The following is a 23,636-nucleotide window of genomic DNA, read 5'->3' as shown; positions in this document are numbered from 1 at the left end:
AAAATATTTTTTAAGAATAATAAACTTAACATGTGCTAGTTACGGTTCTAAAACTTGTAGACATATTAATTTGTCCACTGCTTCTAAGAACTCGCTGACGTGGGTACTTATCCCCATTTTACAGATGAGAAAACTGAGGCACAGAGAAGTTTGTTGTTTGTTTGTTTCTTGGTTTTGTAATTTTCCCGAGGTCTCCCTTGTGTTAACCCATTACCCTTTACTGCCTCTCAAAAGGGAAAAGTTAGAAAGCTGAGAAGGATGAAAGGTCTGCAAATTAGTTACCAGAATGAAGTTATGAGATACTTCTTTTCTAATAGTTGGAGAGTTTTTATAGAGAAGATTTTTATTTATTTATTTATTTATTTATTTTAATGAGCAAGTAAGTACATTAGCATGTAAATAGGCAGGGACAGTATCTGCATTGTTCATTACTGTGTACCCAGGACCCCATACCCGTGCCTGACATGCAGGAGGAACCCCATCATTATAAACAGATGAATTTGTTTCATCTTTTAAGACAGAGCTAAAAACAGCAGATAAAGTTACAAGGAGGAACATTTTGGCTCAGCATATGAAATAATGTGTAACCAACTACAACTTACAGTACTACAGGTTACAAAGTGCATTCTTTCCTTTCATCCTGAGGTATGTTGTTCTCATTTTATGGGCAAAGAAACCAGGAATCAAATAGTTTGAGTGACTTATTTGAAGATTGTTGACTAATAAATGGTAGAATCAGTATGGAGACCCTGCTTTTCCAACTCAGAGCCTAGAGCTTTTGAAATAGCGATCTTCCATCATTCAAAATATGAAAGGAAAAAAAAAAAACTTTCAATGGCATTTTGACATGGATCCTATGCAAAATTTTCTGGAACTGTACGGAAAATTTGGATACATTATTTTGAGGTCTCTTGTAACTCCAACTTTCAATGAGCCAATTACCTTTGGTTGGGAAGTAATCAGGATGATAGAGTTTTGGAGTTACACACACCCAGGTTTCTTTTTTTCTTCTTCTTCTTTTTTTTTTTTTTAGATGGAGTCTGGCTCTGTCACCCAGGCTGGAGTGCAGTGGTGCAATCTCGGAACACACCCAGTCTTCTAACTCTGCCACTAACAAGCTAGGGCCTTGGGAAATTTGGACTACTCTGTGTCTTTTCCTTCCTACTTTGCAGGATTCTTCCAATAATTTAATAGGTCATTGTGCTCCCAGTGCCTAGCACATTCTAGGCACTCAAAAATCGGTAGATATCATTATTGCCATCATTGTTATTATGATTATTATTCAGAGGAGGAGAGTATCAGGAAAGGCTGAAGGGAAATCGTGAAGTCTTAGAACTGGATTGGACCTAGGAGATTATTTGGGCTAAACTACGAAACACAGGATCCTTCTACGGCATCCTTTAACAGAAGAACATCTAGTTGCTGCTTGAGAACATGCAGTGATAATGATCTCACAGTTTAAGAACTACCAAAGACTACATAAATCTCTCAGAAAATCAAGCTGTGCAACTTGATCAGAGCCCTGAATTGTTTGTCTGATAGAGAAGACAGAGTATTCTAGACTAGGAATGAAGACACAGAGGGGTTAATGAGACAGTCTGTAAACATTTACGTTTGCACCACTATGGTGCAGTGTCTACAGTATTTCAGGTTTGTCAAACCATCTAAAATTATATATTCACCTGAAGTGGGGAGCAACCATAAAATCACCTCTTATACTATCTGGCAAATATAGTACCGCAGATTTAGATAGCTTTTCACATAAGTTATTTATTTGTCTTCACAACACAACTCTCCTAGGATGTAGGTAGAAGGAATATTCATATTCCTTTTACATATACAGAAGTGTGAGGTCATTGTTAATGACCCACAGGACAGTGGTGATTATGTGTCGCCCTATGGGAAATCACCATAATGAGTGTTAGTCTAAGCCAGGGGTGTCCGCTCTTTTGGCTTCCCTGGGTCACATTGGAAGAAGAAGAATTGCCTTGGGCGACACATAAAATACACTAATACTAATGATTGCTGATGAGCTGAAAAAACAAAACAAAACAAAAAACAAAGATGTCTCATAATGTTTTAAGAAAGTTTACGAATTCGTTGGGCCACATTCAAAGCCATCCTGGGCACCATGTGGCCCCTGGGCTGTGGGTTGGACAAGCTTGGTCTAAGCATTTTACATGTGCTTTCTCACTGAGTCCTCACAAAAGCCCTATAAAATGAGTACTATTGTTATCCCTGTTTTACAGATGAAGAAATGAGCCACAGAGCAGATAAATAACATGGCCAAGGTCAGGCCGTTGGAAAGTAGCACCACCAGAATGCAAATACAGGCAGCTCGACTCCAGCTCTCAGGCTAAACCTCTGGTGACCACCTAGAAGGGGAGTGTCCAGCCTGCGGCCTGAGTCTGCTGCTTCTCCTGACTGTGCTCTCTCTCCTACAGCACTCTTCCCTTTGGCTGTGAAGCTGGTACTGATGCCTCGTTATTTGTTCTTTCTCTCTTAGGAAGAGAAGAGGAGGCTAAAGGAAGAAATTGAAAGGCGAAGAGCAGAAGCTGCTGAGAAACGCCAGAAGATGCCAGAAGATGGCTTGTCAGACGACAAGAAACCATTCAAGTGTTTCACTCCTAAAGGTTCATCTCTCAAGGTATTTTTTTTTCCCCCAGAAAACCTCTATTAGAATATGATAGAAACTGGATTTTAGCCCCTTGTTTAGTTATTGATTATTCAGGGCCTTTGCTTCATTTATCTTTTTGCTATCCTTCCATGTTAATCTGTTCAGGCTGCTATAACAAAATACTTTAGATTGGGGCCAGGTGCGGTGGCTCATGCCTGTAATCCTAGCACTTTGGGGGGCCAATGTGGGCAGATCACCTGAGGTCAGGAGTTCGAGACCAGCCTGGCCAACATGGTGAAACCCCACCTCCACCAAAAAATTCAAAAATTAGCCGGACGTGGTGGCACGCACCTATAATGATCCCAGCTACTTGGAAGGCTTAGGCAGGAGAATCACTTGAACCCAGGAGGTGGAGGTTGCAGTGAGCCGAGATCATACCACTACACTCCAGCCTGGGCAACAGAGCAAGACTCTGTCTCAAAATTTATCACTCACAGTTCTGGAGGCTGGGAAGTCAAAGATCAAGGTGCCAGCAGATGTGGTGTCTAGTGAGGGCCTATTCCTCAAAGACAGCACCTTCTCCCTGTGTCTTCACATGGTGGAAGGAGAAGGGGAGAAAACAGGCTCCCTTAGGCCTCTTTTATAAGGGCACTAGTCCCATTCACAGGGGCCCCACCCTCATTACCCAGTTACCAACCAAAGGTCTTGCCTCTTGGTACCAACACATCAAGGATTCAGTTTCAACATATAAATGTTGGACCATAGCACCTCCTTTCAGCTGTTTCACAGCTTCTCTTTGTTTACAACATATGGAAAGGAGAGACAGTAGTGAAATTTTTAATCTTTTATTACATGCTTTGGCATACATTAAAATGACATTCGGTGATTATCTCTGAATTTTACTGATCCACATTCTCCATGTACCTCATTCCTTTGAGCAACTGAGAATAGAAACATTTAAAATTTATAAAATGGGAAAGTATATTTTAAAAGTTTAAGCTGCTTTTCATGCTAGCTGTTCATTTCTTCTTTGTCATGATTAAAAGCCAGCTGGAAACGATACAGGTGCAAATTTTAAAGCAATTATTATGGGAGGAGGTGAAATGTGACTTGGAGAGGGTCTTTTCCAGGATGGCTTTGGTCCTATGACAGCCTTCAGGGAACACAGCTCCTATTTGATGTAAAACAGAGTGCTGCCAGGACAACAGAGAAGGAGCAGGAATCAGCTGAGTCAGGTAGATGATAGAATAGTTGAGATGTAGGGAAAACACAGTGGACTCAAGAAAGTAGCATCCTTGATTTAATATCAGTCCACCATTATTGCCAGTGGTGATTTCTTTGAGGATTAACATCACTGAGCATCTAGCACAGTGCTTTACATCTATTGAAGATACTTAATAAAAATTTGTTAAATGATGAATAAATGAATGAATCTTCAGAGATTGGAACCTTTAACATTTCATTTTCCATCAACCTAGCTAGGTTATAAAGCATCAACAATGGGCAAAGCCATGATAGAATTATGCCCAGGTCTGGCCAGGCACAGTGGCTCACACCTGTGATCCTAGCACTTTGGGAGGCTGAGGCAGGTGGATCACCTGAGATCAGGAGTTCTAGACCATCCTGGCCAACCTGGTGAAACCCCATCTCTACTAAAAACACAAAAATTAGCTAGGCATGGTGGTGCACACCTGTAATCCCAGCTATTTGGGAGGCTGAGGCAGGAGAACCACTTGAACTTGGGAGGCAGAGGTTACAGTGAGCTGAGATAGTGCCACTGCACTCCAGTCTATGCAAAAGAATGAGACCCTGTCTCTAAAAAAACAAAAAAGGAATCATAGCGAGGTCTGGATGGTTAATTATGTACATATGTATAAGGTTATATCAAGTGGCACACCAAAATGACCAAAAGCTGCTTACATTTTACAGTTATTACTTGTTCCACATGAAAATAAGAATTTTTAAATCCCCAAATAACTTCACTTAGTCTTTTTTTTTTTTTTTTTGAGATGGAGTCTCGCCCTGTAGCCCAGGCTGGAGTGCAGTGGCATGATCTTGGCTTACTGCAACTTTCACCTCCCAGGTTCAAGCAATTCTTCTGTCTCAGCCTCTCAAGTAGCTGGGAGTACAGGCGCACGCCACCACATCCGGCTAATTTTTGTATTTTTAGTAGAGATGGGGATTTCACCATATTGGCCAGGCTGGTCTCGAACTCCTGACCTCATGATCTGCCCACCTTGGCCTCCCAAAGTGCTTGGATTACAGGTGTGAGCCACCGTGCCCAGCTTACTTAATCTTTATGATGGTCTGGGTCCCAGTCATATTTCTGATACCTCCCAAATTATTTGTACTCAAACCCTTGTCTCAAGATCTGCTTCAGGGAAAATTGAAACTCAGCCACAGAGGAATTATACATTTAATATCTGATTATTTATGAAATACTTAATGCATGCTATGTCCTATGAGGGAAAGAACAAAGCAAGGTGGCTGCCCTGATGGCACTAATGACTGCCTCAAAGAAACAATTCAAGAAGTACTAAGGTGACCAAATGCTGATCTCAGAGCAGAGCAAAATGAGTAGAGAAAGGCCTTGTGGAGTAGGCAAGCTTTATTTATAAACAGTGAAATTTGAATTTTATGTAATTTTATTGTGATTTTCTAATGTCATGAAATACTCTTCTTCTTTTGATTTTTTTTTAACCATTTAACAATGTGAAAACCATTCTCAAGGCCAGGTGCGGTGGCTCACACCTGTAATCCCAGCATGTTGGGAGTCCGAGGCAGGTGTATCACCTGAGGTCAGGAGTTTGAAACCAGCCTGGTCAACATGGAGAAACCCCATCTCTACTAAAAATACAAAATTAGCTAGGCGAAGTGGCAGGTGCCTATAATTCCAGCTACTCAGGAGGCTGAGACAGGAGAATCACTTGAATCTGGGAGGCGGAGGTTGCAGTGACTGAGATTGCACCACTGCACTCCAGTCTGGGCGACAGAGCGAGACTCCATCTCAAAAAAAAAAAAAAAAATTCAAGTTGGTGGCTGTGTGTGGAAAACACAGGCTGCACATGGGCCATGGCTTGCAGACCCCCTGCTCTAGAAAACAAAACCTCCCTGGGCTCAGGCTATCTCTGTACAGCTCTCAGAGTTCAGCCCATTCCCAGTCTAGGTCTTCTGTTCCTGACTCAACAGTAGTCAAAGAAAACCATGCTCTCAACTGGGCAAGGTGGCTTACGCCTGTAATCCCAGCACTTCGGAAGGTCAAGGCAGGTGGATCACCTGAGGTCAGGAGTTTGAGACCAGCCTGACCAACATGAAGAAACCCCGTCTCTACTAAAAATACAAAATTAGCTGGGCACAGTGGCGCATGCCTGTAATCCCAGCTACTTGAGAGACTGAGGCAGAAGACCTGCTTGAACCTGGGAGGCAGAGGTTGTGGTGAGCCGAGATCAGGCCATTGTACTCCAGCGTGGGCAACAAACGCAAAACTCCATCTCCAAAAACAAAAAAGAAGAAAGAAAAAGAAAACCATGCTCTCTCTTTCTACCTTCTTTAAAATCCCGCTCAAGCCTTCCTTGAACAGTCTTGGTAACATGAAGAAAATAGTAGTCATTTAGACTTCTAAATTCTACTGTGGTTTTTTTTTTTTCAGGAGAAACTATAACCCACCCTTCCCACCTCTTTAATTATTTCCTCTCTACCAAATTTCTCAACTTACTTATTTCTCTGGTCTTTCCCTCAACCAAATGCTGACTTCCTATTTCATCTAGTGCCCCCAGGAAGCCATTTATCTACTCCCTCTGGTGGAGAGGCATTTGTCTGCAGTTGATTAAAGTAGATGTATAAAAAAGGTCCAGAATATTTTAAATTTCTACATAAGAGAGACACATATTCAGGGGCAGACAGTCTATGCTTCCCTCCATATATGTGCCTTGAAGAACCTGCTGTGACTCTGATTTTCAAGCTCAATTTCATATTCTACAACTTAATTGGGATAGCTATTAATGCCCTTGGCCCTGCAGCTTTTATAAGTGGTTACAAGTTAGCATTGTAGAATACCAACAGGAGGAAAAATATTTGCTATTTGACATCAAAATACTGTCAACTAGTATTTTTTTAAAAAATATCTCATGATTTCTATTCCTTGTTTGGGAAAGTCTGTACCTGGTTTTTCATCATTAAATTATGTTAGCAGTGAGTGATTTTCATATGTAATGAATAGATTTTAAGTAAATTCAATTCAAAGATTTTTTTATTTCTATTGCCTTCATTGGTTGGGGGTAGGGTGTGGAGTAATGAGAGCACCAATTTTTTAAAACAAATAGTGTGCTTTTATTCGAGTTTTATCGAGACAATACTGCCACCTCTTGGTCTTCAGAAGAACCAATTTCCCTCATTAAACTCCTTAAACAGAACATTTAATATACAAATTCAGTACAAATTGTTAAATTACATAGAGCCATTAAGTTAGGATATTTTCTAACAGGAGCGCATCAGTAAACCAACAGTGCATCCTGACAAAATGTGTGGAATGCGATGATGAAGTCAAGCTATGTTAGCTATGATAGAAGCAAAAGGAGGAGTAGGAATCTGAGAACCTCCGTGATTTGAATAAATGCCAGGGCTAAGGTTAGAAAGATGATCCCTGAGTCATAAAGATGCTGCAGGTGGGACAAAGAACAATTCTCACCTCCGCTATCCCCTTCTGCGGTGCCTCTGTCCTCCCACCACACTGAATTTTTCTTTATCCTTCAGTCTCACCACGCTGCGTGCCTTATGGCTCTCCAAATCTTTGTACATGTGCTTGCTTTGCCAGACATGCCCTTTCCTGGCTAAGCCATGCACTTCCTTCCTCACTTTCATAAACTCATTTCTGAAACTGTGTAAACCAGAAACTACTAATCTCAGCTCAAATATCAACACTACTGAAAAGCCTTCTCCAACTCCCCCAGATAGTTACTTCTCTTATACACACAGCATTTTTTTCTTTAATATTGTACCTGCTGTTAATTTTTAAATATTTTATTTTATATACTGTATTAGTCTTCCCTACTAAATTCTGTGTTCCTTAAAGAATAAGACCTTGTCAGCCGGGCACAGTGGTTCACGCCTGTAATCCCAGCACTTTGGGAGGCCGAGGTGGGCAGATCACGAGGTGAAGAGATCGAGACCATCCTGGCCAACATGGTGACCAAAAATTAGCTGGGCGTGGTAGCACGCATCTGTAGTCCCAGCTACTCGAGGCTGAGGCAGAAGAATCACTTGAACCCAGGAGGCAGAGGTTGCAATGAGCCGAGATTCTACCACTGCACTCCAGCCTGGCAACAGAGTGAGACTCTGTCTCAAAAAAGAAAAAGAATAAGACCTTGTCTATCTTAGTTTACTCAGGTTGCCATAACAAAATACCATAGACTGGATGTATTAAACAATAGAAATGTATCTCTCACAGTCCTGGAGGCTGGAAGTCCAAGATCAAGGTGCGAGCAGATTCAGTTTCTGATGAGAGCCCTCTTCATAGCTTGCAGATGGCTGCCTTCTGACTGTGTCTTCACATGGTGGAAGGAGAGCGGGTGCACTCTCTAGTGTCTCTTCTTGTAGTGATAATAATCCTGTAGGATCAGAGTTCCACTGCTGTGATCTCATTTAACCTTAATTACTTCCTTAGAGGCCCCATTTCCAAGTACAATCACATCGGGGGTTAGGGCCTCAACACATGCTTTTTAGGGGGACACAATTTGATCAATAGCACTATTCTATTTATTAGTATTCAATTTTATATAGAAGGTACTCAATATATAATATATTGGCTAATTGGCTGACAGGCTGTCAGGGATAAAAATAGGATAGGTGGGTGGGTGGGTGGGTGGATGGATGGATGGATGGATGGATGGATGGATGGATGGATGGACGGACAGACGGATGGACGGATGGGTAATATTTATTAAAAGTGCCAGTGCATTGCATGGTTCTAAACTATTTCACCTTACTCACCTTGGAATTTTTTCTACAGAAATATAATTCTAAGTTTATAATTAAAATCAGAAAAATAAGATTACTTTATAGATTTTTTATATATCCCATAAACTCAGCACTACTTATAGTACTTTTTTGCATAAAGGTTTTTAAGTAAGAGTTTGCTTTTGTCTTTGTAGGAAATCATCAGAAAGAATGAAATGCTCTTACTAATATCTATAAAAGTGCTATTCAACTGATATTAGAGAGGAAGCATGTTTTCCAAAGAAAAACTCTGTGATACTTATTAATTGCTCATGAATCCCAGACCAGTCTGGGTCAGAAAGAACCCCTCACATCTTGGAGAATTGTGTGTATCCCCTCAAAATTCATATGTTGAAATCCTAACCTTCAATAAGATGGTATTAGGAGGTGGGACTTTTGGAAAACAATTAGGTCATGAGGGTGGAGGCCCCCTTAATGGGATTAGTGCCCTTTTAAGAAGAGACACAGAACCTTACTTGCTCCCTTTCTATTCTGTGCTATATGAGGACACAGCAGGAAGGTGGCCATCTGCAAACCATGAAGAGAGCTCTCAGCAGACCCCAACCATGCTGGCAACCTAATCTTAGACTTCCCAGTCTTCGGAACTGTGAGAAATGCTTGTTGTTTTAAATCATCCAGTCTATGGTAATTTCTCATATTAACCGAGACTCACTGAGACAAGGGGCCACTCAAACATACTAGCCTAGGGCAATTATAATCTAGTAGATTTCTTGACTGTCCTGAACAGGGAACAAAATGAAACTTTTCAGCGTGCCTGTGCTTTGGCACATGCAGTCATAAGCAAAGAAGGTATTTGCTCATGGTATTGATAAGTCATGGGTGGCAGAGGATATTTCTAGTCTGGAGTTGGCTGTGGCATGGATTCAACAAATATTTGCTTATGGCCACCATCTAAATTTAAGTGATACAGTTTCAGTAAAATATAATGTTTGATTTAGCAGCTTCGGTTGTAGCAAAAAGTTCCTAGCTTTAAAAAAAAAAAAAAAAAAAAAAGAATTCATCAAAGACTACTGAACTGCTGATTTTTTCTATGTCCACCCCTGTTTCTCTGGGCTTGTTTCCTAATTTCACACTTGGGTTAAGAGGGGCTTTGTGGGAAGCCTCAGCCATTACAGATGAGCTGTGCCCCATCCTCATTCTACCTGCATCCCATCTTTTACGTTCCACGGCTAATGAAGTTCAACAATAGGCTTGATCATTGACCCTTGTCAAGGTAGGAAATCAGGTTAAGCAATAAGGGACTAGTTCACATTTTCTAGTTATTCAATCCTGTTACATACCAAATACATAGTTAAAACATTGTGGGAAAATTTTGTTAACTCAAATAGCATGGTATGTCTCTAATAAATACATCCTAAAGGGTAACAGTGTGTATTTTTGAAAAAATTATTTAAGTTTGTTGTTGTTTTGTTTGTTTTGAGACAGATGCTCATTCTGTCACCCAGGCTGGAGTGCAGTGGCACAGTCTTGGCTAACTGCAATCTCTCCCTCCCAGGTTCAAGCAATTCTCCCATCTCAGTCTCTCAAGTAGCTGGGGCTACAGGCACATGCCACCACATCCAGTTAATTTTTGTATTTTTTAGTAGAGATAGGGTTTCCCCTTGTTGACCAGGCTGGTCTTGAACTCCTGACCTCAAGTGTTATTTGCCTGCCTTGATCTCTCAAAGTGCTAGGATTATAGGTGTGAGCCTCAGTGCCCAACCAATTATGTTAGTCTTAAAATTCAATTATTTTGCCACTGATTTATATGGTTTTAGAGGCATTTTTTATTCCATTTCTGTCTGGTCTTTATTTTGCCTTGAAAACTTGATTTTTTTTTTACACATTTTCTCTATCCTGTATCAATCCTACCTTCATTCCCCCAAATCTCACTACCAAATACCTTATATGTAGTTTTGCTTTCTAGCAGATCTATGCACAGTAACTCAAATACCCTTATATGCTCTTTGGTGTTTATTTAACAGGTTCAGGGATGATATTGGCCTGGGCTGAGAAACACTGCTTATAAGCTTGAAATATTAATTGGGTTTATTTTCTTTTGCAATTCCTAGATAGAAGAGCGAGCAGAATTTTTGAATAAGTCTGTGCAGAAAAGGTAAATATGGTTGATGGTTCAGTTGAACTAATCAGCTAGCATATGTATGGGAAGATTCTCTCTCATATTTTTATATGTATGTGTTTACTTTTTTAGCAGTGGTGTCAAATCGACCCATCAAGCAGCAGTAGTCTCCAAGATTGACAGCAGACTGGAGCAGTATACCAGTGCAATTGAGGTGAGAATTGTCCTCAGCGTTATGATCGCGCTGAACAGAAATAGATTCTGACTACACAGAAGATCATAAAAACACTTAGGACAATAATCAAGTCCAATAGCCCTAGGAGTGTTAGAATTTTTTTTTTTTTTTTTTTTTTTTTTTTTTTGAGATGGAATCTCACTCTGATGCCCAGGCTGGAGTGCAGTGGCAAACTTGGCTCATGGCAACCTCCGCCTCCCAGGGTCAAGCAATTCTTCTGCCTCAACCTCCCAAGTAGCTGGGATTACAGGGGCCCACCACCACACTTGGCTAATTTTTGTATTTTTAGTAGAGACAGAGTTTTACCCTGTTGGCCAGGCTGGTCTCGAACTCCTGACCTCAAGTGATCCGCCCGCCTTGGCGTCCCAAAGCCGAATGTGAGCCATCACACCCGGCCCTCGATAGTGTTAGATTTATTACACTTTGAAATTCTAAGTTCTAAGAAATACAGTAATAAAGATAAATTTTAGAGGAGTTTTAAATAAATTACTTTCTACTTTCAGCCTGAATATTGTTTAATGAAAACGTCCCAAAGCCGAATGATTTATTACACTTTGAAATTCTAAGTTCTAAGAAATATGGTAATAAAGATAAATTTTAGAAGAGTTTTAAATAAATTACTTTCTACTTTCAGCCTGAATATTGTTTAATGAAAACCGGTTTTTTTAAACAAATGGGTTTATTGGTATTTTATATATATATATATATATATATATGTTCTTTTTTGTTTTTGTTTTTGTTTTTTGAGGCGGAGTTTTACTCTTTTTGCCCAGGCTGGAGTACAATGGCGCCATCTTGGCTCACTGCAACCTCCACCTCCCGGATTCAAGCGATTCTCCTGCCTCAGGCTCCTGAGTAGCTGTCATTATAGGTGCCCATGACCATGCCCAGCTAATTTTTGTTTGTTTGTATTTTTAGTAGAGACAGAGTTTTGCCATATTGGCCAGGCTGGTCTCAAACTCCTGACCTCAGGTGATATGCCCTCCTCAGCCTCCCAAAATGATGGGGTTACAGGCATGAGCCACCGTGCCCGGCCAGTATTTAACTATATTTTTTATACATTCACATGTATATTTTCAATATCCCTAATTCCTTATAAAATATGTTCCCATATGGGGTTTGAATAGGTCTCTCACAATCTTACTTAATCCTCTGTTTATAAAAACCTTTTATTATCAAATAAAAATAGTATAATGTAATATAAAGATGATAGCCAACCCAAGTTTAATCATCATCAATTTCAAACTGATTGTTTTATATTTGAAGGACACAGTTTTATGTGTCTATCTACTCCACCTTTTTTCCCCCACCCAACTGACCTGGGGGTTTTATTCTATTTGGAAATGTGTATTTCCCAATACCAAAGCGCCAAGAAGGAAGGTGTCATTGATCAAGATGTGATCCTGCTTTTTTCTCCTTTGTGTAGACTTTAGTCAATGGTTTTAGCCTCTTGCACATCAGAGCACCTGCTATGAAGTAATTGGATCAGTTTGATTTTATTTTTTCTTCTTTATATTGTAGAGTGGAGATACACATATAATAGTTTACAGATGATATGAGGGAATAAGAAAGAGAGGTATCCGATGATTTATCAAAGGAATAGTCAAGTCCTAACACTAAAGATGTGATTTACAAGACTAAATGTCCACTAAAATATAAAACAGATTGCAGATCTTTATTTTCTGTGATTGAGTTGGTCATAGCACTAATAGGTGTAATGAAAACAAGACTGGAGCTTTAAACTTTGCATAGTCCAGTGAGATCATTCTTTATGCCATGGCCCCTCATAATGGTACCACTCATCCTGGCTGTGCCTTCTTGAACATAGGCACAGGCCACAGGGCAGGACTGGAGGAGAAACTCGAGCCATTTGGGGTATGGCCTTCATTACTGCTGGCAGAGTGTCTTGAATACACTTCTTTCTTACTTACATTCATTCTTTCCTCCTTCTAATATATTTCCCATGCAGGGGTATCTCTTTCAGCACTTTCCTGCCTCAGGAGTTTTGCACATGCTGTTACCTCTGCATGGAATGGAGTTTGCTGCTCCTGTTTACTTCGCCACTTTCAAGTCTTCTGTCAGATCTGGTTTAAAATGTCACTTCCTCAGAGTAACCTTCTTTGCACCCCCAAACTAAGTACTGCCCCCTGATTGTGTGCCATGCTTTATGGCACATCATTATTTTTCATAGCACTTGGCACAATGTGAAATAAATACTTGTATAAGTAGTTACTATCTTTCCTTTCTATTAAAATATAAGCCCACTGCAGCTGTCTTCTTGTTTTCTGTTTGTTTGTTGGTTGGTTTTTGTATTTTATTGATTTATTTATTTATTTTGACACGGAGTTTCGCTCTTGTTGCCCAAGCTGGAGTGCAATGGTGCGATCTCGGCTCACTGCAACCTCTGCATTCCAGGTTCAAGTGATTCTCCTGCCTCAGCCTCCCAACTGTCTTGTTTTGAGCACCATTGTATCCCCAGAGCCTAGCAAAGTGCCCTTCATACAGTAGGCATTTAAGAAGTATTGTTGAGGCCAGGTGTGGTGACTCATGCCTGTAGTCACAGTACTTTGGGAGGCCAAGGCAGGAGGATCCCTTGAGCCCAGGAATTCGAAACCAGCGTGGGCAACATAGGGACTATGCCTGGCTAATTTTTTCATTTTTTTCTCTACAAAATAGAGGCCTATGGTTCCAGCTACTCGGGAAGCTGAAGTGGGAGGATCACTTGAGCCCTGGAGGTTGTGACTGTAGTGAGCCTTGATTGTGCCACTGCACTCCAGCCTGGGTGACAGAGCCAAGACCCTGTCTCAAAAAAAAAAAAAAGTATCTGTTGAAGAAACAAAGTAGAATATCAATTTCACAATAAATGGTGTCCAAAAAAAGCATATTTCATTTTTGAAAGATCCTCTGATCTAGCTGTGATGGTTTATTTTGAGGGACATATATCATCAGGATAAAGTTTTACAACACAAATTATCACTCTCATTTTTGGTGAAGGTGTTTACACAATGAATTTTTAAGATGATAATGTTGAGGAAGACAAACTCCCTGTAATTTTATGAGAACAAACTTCCCAGCACCAATCCTAAAAATAACTCACAAATTTCAGGGAACAAAAAGCTCAAAACCTACAAAGCCGGCAGCCTCGGATCTTCCTGTTCCTGCTGAAGGTGTGCGCAATATCAAGAGTATGTGGGAGAAAGGGAATGTGTTTTCATCCCCCACTGCAGCAGGCACACCAAATAAGGTAAGCGTCTGATTTTTGTCTTTTAAGTGTAGAGGGGCACATGTTTTTTGCATGTTGATTGTGATTTGGGAATCACACTAGTAAATAATAAAAGCAGCGAAGAAGGTGCAATTTGTATTTTGTTTTGCAATGACCACAAAAGCAAGCTCAGAGAGAGTGTGTTCCTGAGGTTGCATGATGTACTAAGCCTCGGCCATCGTACTCCAAATAAAGTGCCTGAGCTGAAACGTCCACCCTTGAAGTTGGAGTGGGGCGAGTTACAAGGGAAAGAAAACCAGATGACATATTCTGTAAATATCAAGTGTTAAGGTTTATGGTTATGTGAAATTATACTTACTGATATTTTGAATTTGCTTTGAAAATTCCTTCCCAGGTAAAGTTTACTTCATTCTCTAATATTTTGGATGATTGTCCCTTTGTAGGAAACTGCTGGCTTGAAGGTAGGGGTTTCTAGCCGCATCAATGAATGGCTAACTAAAACCCCAGATGGAAACAAGTCACCTGCTCCCAAACCTTCTGTAAGTACCTTCAGGTTTTTCTGAGTTTCTTTGATCTCCCAGCTTCTATCAGCGGAAGAAAACAAGCAGTTGTTCTGTTTACCTAGGAATGGCAGTGCTCCTGTTCTTTGCTTTCCCGGATGAATAACAAACAGGAAAGTGTTCAGATTTACAGCTCTTCTAAGAAGCTGCATCGCAGTTACTCAGAGGGTAAAATGGAACCAAATAATCACCTCTACACCCTAACTGAGAGAAGGAATCAGCTAGAATATTGAGGCAGTTCGAATTTAGACCCTTTACTCGTCTATTTGTTTAGCTTCTATTCTATAGATTCTAGATAGAAGTTTGAAAATGAAAGGTCAAATCATTTTGGATAGTTGTTTGTCAAGAGCACCCCTAAACTTATTCCCAAAAGAATATGTATGTTGCCTATTGGGAACCCATATGTTTCAATTTCCCTAGTTTTTATAACTTGGCACAAAAATGCAGTTATTGGGTAGTTGTTGAAATAATTGGTCTAATTGTGTTGTCAACACCTCCTCAGGAAAGTCATAAAACTGGAAACTAGAAAAACTGGTTATGAATGATGTTTTTGAGAATTTAAAATTTTCTTAATTTATTAAGTGCAGCTATCTTACTAAAGATACATTTCTTTTCACCTTTTTCGTTGAATGTATATGACAATTGCCTGGCATTTGTCATTATAATAAGAAAAAGTATCAAGCTCCCCACTGTATATTGCTGAGCTTTCGCTGTTAAGTTGGTTTTATAGCTTTGTTGGTGCTCAAGGGAGCTGAGAGTCCACTGTCATAATCCTACATTCTAGAGGAAGAAGAAAAACTTTCCAATCCTAGGCCTCTGTGCATTTAATTGCATCCATTGGCTCCATGCCATTTAATTGCATTTGTTGGCTCCATATATAATATCCAAAGTCACTGACTTTTGTCACTTTCCAATTTAAAAAGGAAGAAATGGAAATGTTTGCAAATCCTTCTTGGACACAACTCTTTGAACCATTTAATTAATATACACCCCGAGATTCTTTGCATAAAGGCTCACAGGAGGTATAAACTAATGTCAACCCAATTTACAATTAGAAAATCTTCACACACTGAAAAAAGCAACTTTTCCTCCCCTTCTCAACAGGTACAAGAATGGGGGTTTATAAAAGGATACAGTTGAGGCAAGAGCCTAGACCCAAAAGTTATGTGCTCTTTAGTGCCTCAAGTTTTCCAAGCATCTCTGGTAACATAAGGAGTAGAAATTATTTTCAAAAACAAAATGAAGCCATGGCAGTGTATATAAGTTTTGTGGTTCCATACCAGTGATTATTAACCCTTTTTGAATTATGAACCCCTTTAAAACCTAATGAAATTTAAGGACCCTCTCCCCCAAATATACATATAAAAACCAAGGCAGTCAATGGACCTACTGAGGAACTCTCAAGATAGTAAGTAAGGAGAGAAAGATCTATGTTTCCCTCTTTGATAAGTATGGAATATTTGGAGGAGATGCTAATTTTTGCACATTTATGATATTTGCAATCTTTCATTTTTGTAGCAGATTATACTCAAAACATTGATCCAGAACTTCCCCCTATTCTTTTATCGGCACTTGAACTTGTAAACTTAAAAGTTTACCATCATCTGTATGACATCCTAATGAGGTTAAAAATATAAAATTCAGTTATTATTATGATAGGTATAACTGTATCCAGGTTTCCACAACAAAACAAAACAAAACATACACCATGTTCTGGGGTTACTGACAGCCTCCTAAAAAAAAAAAAAGTATTGCAGAGAAATTACAAAATTATTGCCTGCTTTACCTACTTATTAGTATGTGACTTGCTAGATCACCCCCTAGAGGGTGGAGAAGAAAAGGAAAGAAGAACATGGCAGTTAGTATAGATTTTAGTGACATCCTTCTTCCCATTAGATTTTGGAGACTGGCATGGCTTCCCGAATGAAAACCAGATGGAAGAAAGTTCTATGAAATCAATGTTGTAAATACACCAGATTGCTACTGGGATGTCCCTTGCTATTTATGGGTAGAATTTATAAGATTTCAGTGTAACTTTGTAACTGCAATTCAATTCTGAGTATGTCTGTTTTAGCTGGTTTGTCTATTCTTTGTGTCTAAACTACATGTTACACAGCAATTAAAAAGCTAATTTGTCTTTCTTTTTGTTTAAAAAAAAAAAAAACCCAACAATGTCTTTCTCAGCTGATCTTCTGTTCCTCACTTTTTGGTCTCTGGTTGATTGGAAACCTGCTTCTCCTGCCTTCATTTCTCCCTCTTCTTCCGGAGTGGGTCTTTCTCTAAAATGTAGTCTGGTCAGGTAATTCCATTTATATTTCCCCTTTGATTTAAAATGCCAACTTATAACTCGGATGTTAATATTTTCTTAAAAGGACTCTTTAAACTCTTTAAGTGATCTTGAAAGATTCATCGGCAGGATTTATGGGAAGTGCAATCCATTTTCTTAGGTAGGAGAACATGCATGAGAAGGAAAAATATTTGTCTCATGTGAGTCAAATAAACAAAGCGATAATAGCTGCTTTCCAGAGCTTCCCTCAGCATGTTCCTAATTATAGTTTCCAAAATTTTAAAACAGTCTTCCAGACAGTTTGGCAACTTCCACCTACGCTGGCAAATGTAGTGGAATTCTACAAAAATAATCTGATTTGTTGCTTAATGGCTCCAAGTTAAATAGGTGTAACTCTCTAATAGAATATCAGGAATTCATGCCACAGAGGAAATCCAGAAACTCAGTAAGGTTTAGGCAAATCTGAAATGCTTCACATGGTATCATTTAACTATGCATTTTCGGTATTACAATCTCAATACTATCTATCAGAAATATGTCCATTTAGATCAGTGTCCATGGGTAAATGCAATTGCTGTTAGCTTTGCCTTCCTCCTGAGAAAAGGGTTTGCCAAAATAAGCATTACTATTTCAGTAAAACACATTTATTTTCTACACACTACCTTTTGCCAAGTACTAACATAAGCAAATGCTGGGAGAAAAGTAAATTGAAACAGAAATTTGGTTCCTTATCCAAATGAAATTAATTATGAGGTAGTAAATAAAGACTCTAAGCTATATAACTGTTATCGATCATATTTTAGTGTTTCCATCCCAAGATTTCCACATGTTCTTACACATGTCATCAACTGTCATCTTCTCGCATGGGTTCAATTTGTGATGAATGTTTATATTTGCGGGGTTCTACTGATCCACTTCTGAATTACCCAGTTGCCCCTCAGGAGACACAAAATGATATAGGGTGAGGGAGGTGCTGCTAGAAAAGGGACTTTGTGGCCAGGCACAGTGGCTCACGCCTACAATCCTAGCACTTTCAGAGGCTGAGGCGGGCAGATCATGAGGTCACGAGATCGAGACCATCCTGGCTAACATGGTGAAACCCTGTCTCTACTAAAAATACAAACATTAGCTGAGCATGGTGGCTTGTGCCTGTAATCCCAGCTACTCGGGAGGCTGAGGCAGGAGAATTGCTTGAACCCAGGAGTCAGAGGTTGCAGTGAGCCGAGATCATGCCACTGCACTCCAGCCTCAGTGACAGAGCAAGACTCTGTCTCAAAAAACAAAAAGAAGAAAGAAAAGTGACTTTGTTTGGGCTACCCGGCAGCGGATCCCAAGATAGTGATTCCAGAGCAAGTTGTTTACATGGAGGTGAAGAAAACACTACAGGGTGTGAGGTTGGGAGAAGGCAGCCCGCAAAGAAGGTGTTATTAAGCAAGTCCCCACATGGGCTGTTAAACCTTAATCCCACAGAGGAAATCCTGGAAGCCACCAGATAACACATACTTCAGAGTTACCCAAGCTGAGGCGAGTGAGCCTGAGAAATAATATTGCACCAACATTCCCCAGCCAGCCATTGAGGACTGCTCCTGGAGATGTTATAATAACTCTCTGAACTTTCCAGCCTGCCTCCTGGGCAGGCAAAACAGGCATCTGTACCCAGAGAAAGTCCCTAGGCAGAGAAGTGCCATGTGGGCAGTTGGCAGTCAGGCTGGTGTGCACTAAAGTAGTAAGGGCTGGGGGAAAAGAGGTGAGTACTAATTGAGTTCATCTGTGAGTCAGGAAATGTTTATCAAACCCCAAATTAGTTATTTTTAAATAACCTATGATCTGTTCACTTGTAAGAGTGCAGAAATTTAAAATGAGGCTACATTATTTTAAACATGCTCCTGTTTCACTTTTACTGATCAATAAACAGTAAGTCCTTGGTAAAGGGCAACGACCCAGAGGCTATAGTTCCAGCCCATTCTCATATCATAAGACATGTCACGGTCTATATAAAATCAAACAACAGCTAACCCCATCTCTAGTAAAAATACAAAAAAATTAGCCAGGCATGGTGGCACACACCTGTAATACCAGCTACTCAAGAGGCTGAGGCAGGAGAATCACTTGAAACCCAGTAGACGGAGGTTGCAGTGAGCCAAGATCACGCCACTGCACTCCAGCCTGGGCGACAGAGTGAGACTCTGTCTCAAAAAAAAAAAAAAAAAATCAAACAACAGCTGATGGTCCTTTCAATTCCATTTCAGATCACTGGGGTAAAGTGTATTAAGCAACAAATTGATTCAAATAAACAATAGATGTGGCCATTTATTTAGAGCTGGCTGGAAAATATAAATGGCCACCTATCGATGTTTTTCTGCTTTCTCTTTATCAGGACTTGAGACCAGGAGATGTATCCAGCAAGCGGAACCTCTGGGAAAAGCAATCTGTGGATAAGGTCACTTCCCCCACTAAGGTAATCCATTGGGAGGACTAATATTTCGGAGGTTTGTTTTCCTGATGTATGCTGTAGTATAATGTCCTGGAGTCAGATGAGAAATATCGCTGACCTACCGATCTTTCCCTGCACACTCATCAGTGTCTAAAAGACCAGTACATAACACAGTGAAAGGAAAAGTGCATTGCAAGTTTGTCAGTCATACAACATCAACAGCCCAAATCCATGGAATGGTTCTCAGTAAGACATTCTCAATACATCACGGTGGTAGGAACGTTGGCAGCAGAAGCCTGTATGGGATACTATGGTCTACGTTTCCTTACAACATCCCAGCTTGGTGCCACAGTCATTTAAAGATCACTTGGGGAAAACATCTGTCTCCCTGAGTGTTTCCAAAACTGCTTTCTGGAACCATTTTAGATTATATTGCCACTGCCAGCAGCCTAAGACTCAGGGTTGCTATGGCAAAAAAATTAAAATAATATTCAAGAGTAAGGCAACCATTTAATACCCTATGAAAATGAATGGCTAAGAATGACTGGGCTCCTCTTACTTTTAGTCTTCTGGTCAAAGGATATGGTCATTCTTCAGAAAGGAGGCTCTGAAGAACATCTAAATGATGCTCAGACTGCAAATGGGACCCTTTGTGGTACAATGAGCTCATTCAACTCCCAACTGTAGCCTTTCCCCATTTCAAGTAATAGACCTAGTCTTCTTCAATAAAAAGAAAATTAAAAAGGAAGAAACTGGAGACGGACAATAAGCAAGGTTAGAACAGGCTGCTTATGGGCTGATTTAAACAGAAGCACTTCTTAAGCAAACTCAGGACTAAAGAGCGCATCAAAGGCAGCAAGAGAATCACTACAATTCACTGCAGTGAGAGAATTACCTTCCCTTTCCTACTTTCTACATGTTCTTAGTTCTGGTGCAGCTACCTAAACATGTTACCCCACCTTCACTATTGGCTACGCATTGCGCTTTTATTCCATTGAAATTCACTAGCCTTTCTAAGTCATTGCTACACATATGAAAAGTACCTCCTGGTAATTATCACATTGCAAACTACTAGCGCTAAGTGAGCACCCCACTGTATGCTAGACAATCTTCTGCCTTCTTACCCTCCATTATTTCATTTGATCCTCCAGTCACCACGTGAGGTAAGTAGTGTATCATTCTCATTTTGCAGCTGAGAAAAATGAGGCACTGAAAGATGAAGTAACTTTCTCAAAGTCACACAGTGAATAAGTAGCATAGCCTGCATTGATACTCCAGCAGTCTGATCTAAGCCTGCATTTTAACCATTATACATGGTACTTTCTTTTAGGATGCTATTGAGGAGAAAATGTATAGTTGTCAATTCCTTCTATAATTTTCTCTTGGTGGCAGGGGAGAAAAGAACTTTTTTTTTTGTTATTTTTTAAACAAAGAATGAACTTGTTGACCTAAGCCTTTATGACCACTCTAGCCTATTCTATTAGCGCATTGCAGGTTTGTCAGCCATGCGGTGTAAGTAGCACAAACCCATGGAAAGGTTCCCAGGAAGACATTCTCCATACACCACCGTGGGAGGAACGTTGACAGCAGAAGGTTCTCTTCTCAGACCTCTGAGAGGTATCTGACCTCTCAGAATGGCAGTCCCAGTGTTTATGAGTCCCAGAATGAGTCCCTGAAAAGGGGATGTCAGCTCGCTATAGACCATCGTCACCAGTATAATGAAGTATCTCTGGATAACATTCCTCCTAGCCAGAGCTCTGGAAAGTAGAACAAAGATGATGTGAAATGGTCAGACTCAGAGACCACCACTCACATACAAACATGAATGGTACTCCCTGGAGTTATGTAGCACTAGTTATGTAGGCAGTACAAGGTAGGAGGGTGACAGTGTGAGTTTTCACATGCCACTAACCTCTTTCTACACTAGTAATAATATAACCACCAGACGCAGAACTGAGTTTATGAGGTAGCAGATTAGGTAGCTCTTTTGCTCCAAAATGTCAAACTCATTTCTTGTTACTCAGTCATTCCTTAGAAATGAATACAATGAACACCCTTGAAAATTTGAATTCACAACACTTTAAGATTTCTTAATAGCTTGGCAAAAAATTTTAGCAACTAGCTGAGGGGGAGAGAATGGTATAAGAATAGGACTACAGGTGAGATAAGTCTCGTGGGGTAGGGGTATAAGAATAGGAGGGAGAAAATAGAGATTGCTAGATTAAAAATGGGAGAAAACTAAAGATAAACATCCTCCTTCACCATCATACATTGATGTGGCCCTCACTGAGCTATTCAGTCGCTTGTGCCTGTTCTAGAATACACACTAGATTTTTGGCTCTTATGGTAGAGTTTAAAAATGAAAAAAACAAAGCAACTTACCTGACTCTAAATGCTATGAGCAAGGCGAAAGGTTAAGATAGGAAAAGAGAACATAAAGGAGAAAGACAGGAAGAGGGAAGTGAAAAAAATCAGAAGGAAGGATAAAATAAAAGAAGATCCAGCTGGGCGCAGTGGCTCACAACTGTAATCCCAGCACTTTGGGAGGTTGAGGCAGGCAGATCACTAGAGGTCAGGAGTTCAAGATTAGCCTGGCCAACATATGGGAAACCTCGTCTTTACCAAAAATACAAAACTTAGCCAGGCATGGTGGTGCACGCCTGTAATCCCCAGCTACTCAGGAGGCTGAGATGGGAGAATTGCTTGAACCTGGGAGGCAGAGGTTGCAGTGAGCTGAGATCACACCACTGCACTCCAGCCTGGGTGACAGAGCAAGATTCTGTCTCAAAAAAATTAAAAAAGTAAAATAAAAGATCATATTTGAATGGAATGCCAGTAATAATCCTCCCTTTCATAAATATTTATTCCTGCCATACTTTTATTCCTTTTTCTTCTGACTCTAAAAACTGTCTGCCTGAAACACTGCAGGCTGTCAGTTTCACACTGCAAGCTGTCAATTTCAACTTCTCTTCTCTTGGCAGGTTTGAGACAGTTCAAGAAAGAACCCAAGCTCAAGACGCGGGACGAGCTCAGTTGTAGAGGGCAAATTTGCTCTGTTTTGTATTTATGTTGATTTACTAAATTGGGTTCATTTTCTTTTATTTTTCAATATCCCAATAAACCCATGTATATTATCACTATATTTAATAATCACAGTCTAGAGATGTTCATGGTAAAAGTACTGCCTTTGCACAGGAGCCTGTTTCTAAAGAAACCCATGCTGTGAAATAGAGACTTTTCTACTGATCATCGTAACTCTGTGTCTGAACAGTGATACCAACCACATCTGAAGTCAACAGAAGATCCAAGTTTAAAATTGCCTGCGGAATGTGTGCAGTATCTAGAAAAATGAACCGTAGTTTTTGTTTTTTTAAATACAGAAGTCATGTTGTTTCTGCACTTTATAATAAAGCATGGAAGAAATTATCTTAGTAGGCAATTGTAACACTTTTTGAAAGTAACCCATTTCAGATTTGAAATACTGCAGTAATGGTTGTCTTAAAAAAAAAAAAAAAAAAAGGAAATGTACTGTTAAGGTATTACTTTTTTTCATGCTGATGATTCATATCTAAATTACATTATTATGTTAGCTGACAGTGGTACTGATTTTTTAGGTTGGTTGTTTTGTGGATTTCTTTGGTAGTGATAGTAGCCTGAACCACATTTTAGATAACTCATGTATGTATGTATGTGCATACACATATACAAACACACTAATGGTAGAATGCTTTTTTGTGTGCTAGACTATTATATTTAGTAGTATGTCATTGTAACTAGCCAATATCACAGCTTTTGAAAAATTAAAGAATCACAATATTATATTAATATTTCATATTTGCCAATAGAAACATGGCAGATAGGTATCAATATGTTTTCAATGCCTGATGACCTATAAGAAGAAAGTATTGAAAAGAAGAGAGATTAGAAGTGTCACAAGGAGTTGAAATTTTCTAAAAGACATAGTATTTAGTTTATAATTAAATGCATTCTTGAAGTCCAGTGTGAATTTTATTAATGTTATCATCTCGACCAAGCTCAAAGCCTACTTATTAGAAACAATGAAGTTCACAATAGGTCATAAGGTCTCTTCCTTTTCTAAAATTGAAAGACAAGAAATTTAGTGCCAATATTGTACAGACTGAAATTCCATGAGTCTCACAAAGACTACCTTTGGCTAAATGTCTGCAAACAGAGAAGTAAAGTGAG

The 23,636-nt window shown here is 39.7% G+C and overlaps 2 protein-coding genes across 12 annotated transcripts in view; one reads left to right on the top strand and one right to left on the bottom strand.

Annotated features, from left to right (window-relative positions):
* LOC105471446 (caldesmon 1) overlaps positions 1 to 22,954 on the top strand; it is a 236,598-nt gene extending 213,644 nt beyond the window's left edge. For 6 of the 11 annotated variants that reach the window (XR_011621946.1, XR_011621948.1, XR_011621951.1 and 3 more), the window contains 8 exons: positions 2,507 to 2,647; positions 10,684 to 10,727; positions 10,824 to 10,905; positions 14,033 to 14,170; positions 14,593 to 14,688; positions 16,894 to 17,008; positions 19,374 to 19,454; positions 22,412 to 22,954. Coding sequence is in view for 4 of the 11 variants with exons in the window: in XM_071094469.1 (XP_070950570.1) it covers positions 2,507 to 2,647; positions 10,684 to 10,727; positions 10,824 to 10,905; positions 14,033 to 14,170; positions 14,593 to 14,688; positions 19,374 to 19,454; positions 22,412 to 22,417 (588 nt within the window). In the remaining 7 variants the exon portion in view is untranslated. The remainder of the gene's footprint in view (positions 1 to 2,506; positions 2,648 to 10,683; positions 10,728 to 10,823; positions 10,906 to 14,032; positions 14,171 to 14,592; positions 14,689 to 16,893; positions 17,009 to 19,373; positions 19,455 to 22,411) is intronic. The other 5 variants (XM_071094469.1, XM_071094471.1, XM_071094472.1 and 2 more) reach the window with 3 other exon arrangements.
* LOC105471445 (uncharacterized) overlaps positions 1 to 23,636 on the bottom strand; it is a 99,988-nt gene that overhangs the window by 64,037 nt on the left and 12,315 nt on the right. The window lies entirely within an intron of this gene.

The sequence above is a fragment of the Macaca nemestrina genome, chromosome 4 (assembly GCF_043159975.1).
Source record: "Macaca nemestrina isolate mMacNem1 chromosome 4, mMacNem.hap1, whole genome shotgun sequence".
In the NCBI taxonomy this organism is placed as follows: domain Eukaryota; kingdom Metazoa; phylum Chordata; class Mammalia; order Primates; family Cercopithecidae; genus Macaca; species Macaca nemestrina.
The sequence above is the reverse complement of the archived record's forward strand: the minus strand, read 5'-3'. Positions and strand labels throughout refer to the sequence as shown.